This window comes from Brassica napus, unplaced genomic scaffold (genome assembly GCF_020379485.1).
Source record: "Brassica napus cultivar Da-Ae unplaced genomic scaffold, Da-Ae ScsIHWf_1371;HRSCAF=1948, whole genome shotgun sequence".
In the NCBI taxonomy this organism is placed as follows: Eukaryota; Viridiplantae; Streptophyta; class Magnoliopsida; order Brassicales; family Brassicaceae; genus Brassica; species Brassica napus.
In genome coordinates this window covers 97,908-101,224 of record NW_026014789.1, presented here as the reverse complement: position 1 = coordinate 101,224, position 3,317 = coordinate 97,908, and the positions used below count along the sequence as shown (strand labels likewise).

The window sequence follows — 3,317 nt, the reverse complement described above, 5'->3', positions numbered from 1 at the left end:
TATTCTTCTCTCCTTTCTTTTGCTAAGCCACGACTTAATTCCTTTTTCTTCTGTTTGTGCAAGGCAAACTCTGAGAAAAGATAGAGAAGACGCCAATGGAGGATTACTCAGAAGAAGAGGCTGAAGAATACAACACGTCTGAGGTAGATTGGGGAGAAGAAGCTGACCAGGATTGTTGGGACGATGGAGATGACCACACTGAAGGTCATTGGTGCGCAGACTCTGTTCCAGAGTATGTCCCAAACGATGAACAAGAATACCCAGAGGTGGAACCAGAATCAATGGACCAGTATTCAACTTGCTATGGTCCCAAATCCCAACTCATCTATGAGGATAGTTCTGAAGGGAAATATTATTCTCAAGCGTGTCCTAGAAGAGAAAAGACCACCGTGGCTGCACCATCAAGGTCTTATCAAAGGGATATTTCCGCAACCCTTTGTGGCGACAATCGACCCATTCAAGCTTGACAACTCTTGTTGCCTTGTGATCTAGCCTTTGTTAGCTTAGGCTTGTATCATTTTTTGGTCTTATCATGGGAGTCTATCAAGACATGCTCACAGCACGCCATGGAACTACAATGGAGATCAGTTTTATCAGAATCGCTTGGCTGCACCATCTATACATTTTTCTGGTCATAAGCAAGGACCAAGTGCATATCTAAGGTGGGAGGACGACATGGAGCAATGGTTTATAGCTTGGAGAATTCCAGAGAAGCTAAAGCTAACTTATGCGAAGGATACCTTAACCGGAGAGGCATACAATTGGTGGAGTCAGCTAGATGCTGATAGGATCTATTTCAATGATCCGGCTTTTACTTGGAAAGAGGTTAAGATGCTCATGTATAGTGAGTTTGTGAAGAAGGCAAAATACATTCAGAAGGTGTCCACAAGGAGATTAATAAAGCACCAAGTCTTGCAACCCACAGTTCAGAGAGAAGTTGTTTCCCAAAGACAAAGTTCAAGGCCAGTGCATCCACCTCAAGTCAAACGAAACCAAGGTGAGCACTCTAACTCTTTAAAACCATCTGAGGTTATTTGTTATAGGTGTCAAGGCAAGGGCCATCTAGCAAAGGAGTGTCCCACAAAACGAGTTGTGAAGTCAGTAGTATCTGAAGCAAAAGAAACAAACTTGGAGGTAAGTGATTCCGATACTAGAATTGATGATTCCTTTTCTAGAATGGATAAACATATTGATGATCTTATCAACTTGATTAAAGCTAGATCTACTTCTGTTTCTAGTAATTCCATGACTGTCTTAACACACTTGTCTAGCGCCCAAAAGGTTGAAAGTATTTCAGGTACTAACATAGAAATCAAGGAACAAGAGCCCAACCTTGCTGCGCAATCAAGTCCAACACTTGATAAGGTGATTTCTGAACTTAAAGTGAATAATCTTACTTATCAAAACACTGGTATGATGCACTTGCACTCTGTCCAGAATGTTGATGAAGGTCTAGGTAATGAGGAGACACGTACAGAAGCTAAACAACAAGAGAATAATGAGCAATCTACCCTAGAGACCTCTACACCAGCTGATCAAGCTTTAGAGGTAGTAAATACCAAAGCTGAATCAATGCAAGATAACCAGGTAAGTGAAGCTCTAAATCTTACTCAATATTATATTTTTGAATCGTCCACTTCAAGTATGAAACACTTGCTCTTGCCCATAAGTGATGATTCAGATATAGGTACAATGGAGAAGCATCCAGAACCAAACTCACAACCTTACACCCAAGCAGTGGTCAATGGAGAAACCAATTGTGAAATAGGAGATTTCGAAAAGGAGACCACGATCCTTCCAAGGGAAATCATAGACCGACCATGGAAAGGGGGCATAGCTTCCCTACTGATCAAAGAAGAACCACCAGATGGACAATGCATCACAAAACCGTGCATATACCAAGGTAAGACCCTAGCCTCCCAAATTAGAATGAAACCTAACTTGCTCTATCTTGGTGCAGGTAAATTGGTTTTGAGGACAAAACCTTTTGAAGAGGGAGGGAATGATGAGGACCTAAAGTCAGTAGCTGGACCACCAACTCATGAGATCAACCATACAAGCTACATTGGAGCCAGCAGCGACATAGGTGCACTCAAAGAAGGATATCTTTGCAACCATAAGGAATTTAACCGTGAAACCAGTTTCTATAGATTCTCAACTCAACCAGAGCACGCAGCGAATTGGTTTCATACCAAAAAGAGTAATGGTTTAGGAGATATGCCAGTTACAAGTCAGACTATCTACACTGCATCCGAATTGGTTCTAATTAAGGAAAGTAATTCTTTGCTTAAGGAGTGTGCAACTCAAACTCACGTGTGGAAACCAGGAGATTATTCATTACATCTAAGAGCAGTGGGAGAGTTTCTACCATGCACCAGCAGCCACATGATCAAGATGAATCCCTTATTTGTCAACTTACCTTACATGGATGCATTCACACTTGGAGTTATTAAAGACCAACGGCTCTTTCCCCTTCTGTTCAGGCACGACTTAGAGACTATCCAGACATCAAAGGAGATCCCACGGATGCATTTATTTCTGCCCAAACTCACAAGATACAAGGAGAGAAGACAACTTCCATACATGGACAGATTCTGCACCAACTAAGTCCAACGGCTAGTTTTTCACTTATTATTTCTTTCCAAGTTATTCTTTTAGGCATTTGTGTTCTTTTCTATTTAAACAGAGCTAAGTCTCATTTGTAAATCACCCTTGCACGAAATTAATAAAGTATTATTCAGTTTACAAAGTTTGTCTTTGTTTTGTTCAATTAGTCTTTAGGTGGATTCCTTTAGATTTCTTGTCCGTTTGCTTGTCTCCTTAGTTTGTGGATTCATTCTAGGATACAAGTGTAGGTCTCTGTCTTTGTGTGGATTCACATAGGCGCAGGCTTCTGGTCTTATCAAAGGGATATTTCCGCAACCCTTTGTGGCGACAATCGACTCATTCAAGCTTGACAACTCTTGTTGCCTTGTGATCTAGCCTTTGTTAGCTTAGGCTTGTATCATATCCACTCAACGGTCTGATCCCTTCTCCTTAAGTCCCCAAGGTAACACTCCCTTGTTTACCGTTTCACTTGGTCGAGTTGGGTAAGTTTTGGTCGAGACCTTTGGTACGGACGGTACGGCCATGTACGGCCTTGTACGGACGTCCGTACCATTCACACCCAAACCACCTAAGCTTCTCCATCTCTTCTCCTCTTCAACTCCTCTTCTCTCCATACCAATATAATCAACTCAACTCAACACTCCCCCTCAAGCTTAGCTTTGTGAAAGCCTAAGCTTGGATAGCTATGAGATCTTCCTCATTAAAAACCT

General features: G+C 41.7%; 1 protein-coding gene across 1 annotated transcript; it reads left to right on the top strand.

Annotated features, from left to right (window-relative positions):
- Window positions 1-514: 514 nt before the first annotated feature.
- On the top strand, window positions 515-2,749 carry LOC125597081. Its single transcript, XM_048771960.1, has 2 exons — window positions 515-1,587; window positions 1,688-2,749. Exons 1-2 carry the CDS (start codon window positions 676-678, stop codon window positions 1,766-1,768), a joined length of 993 nt encoding a protein of 330 aa, XP_048627917.1. The 5' UTR covers window positions 515-675; the 3' UTR covers window positions 1,769-2,749.
- Window positions 2,750-3,317: the final 568 nt, after the last annotated feature.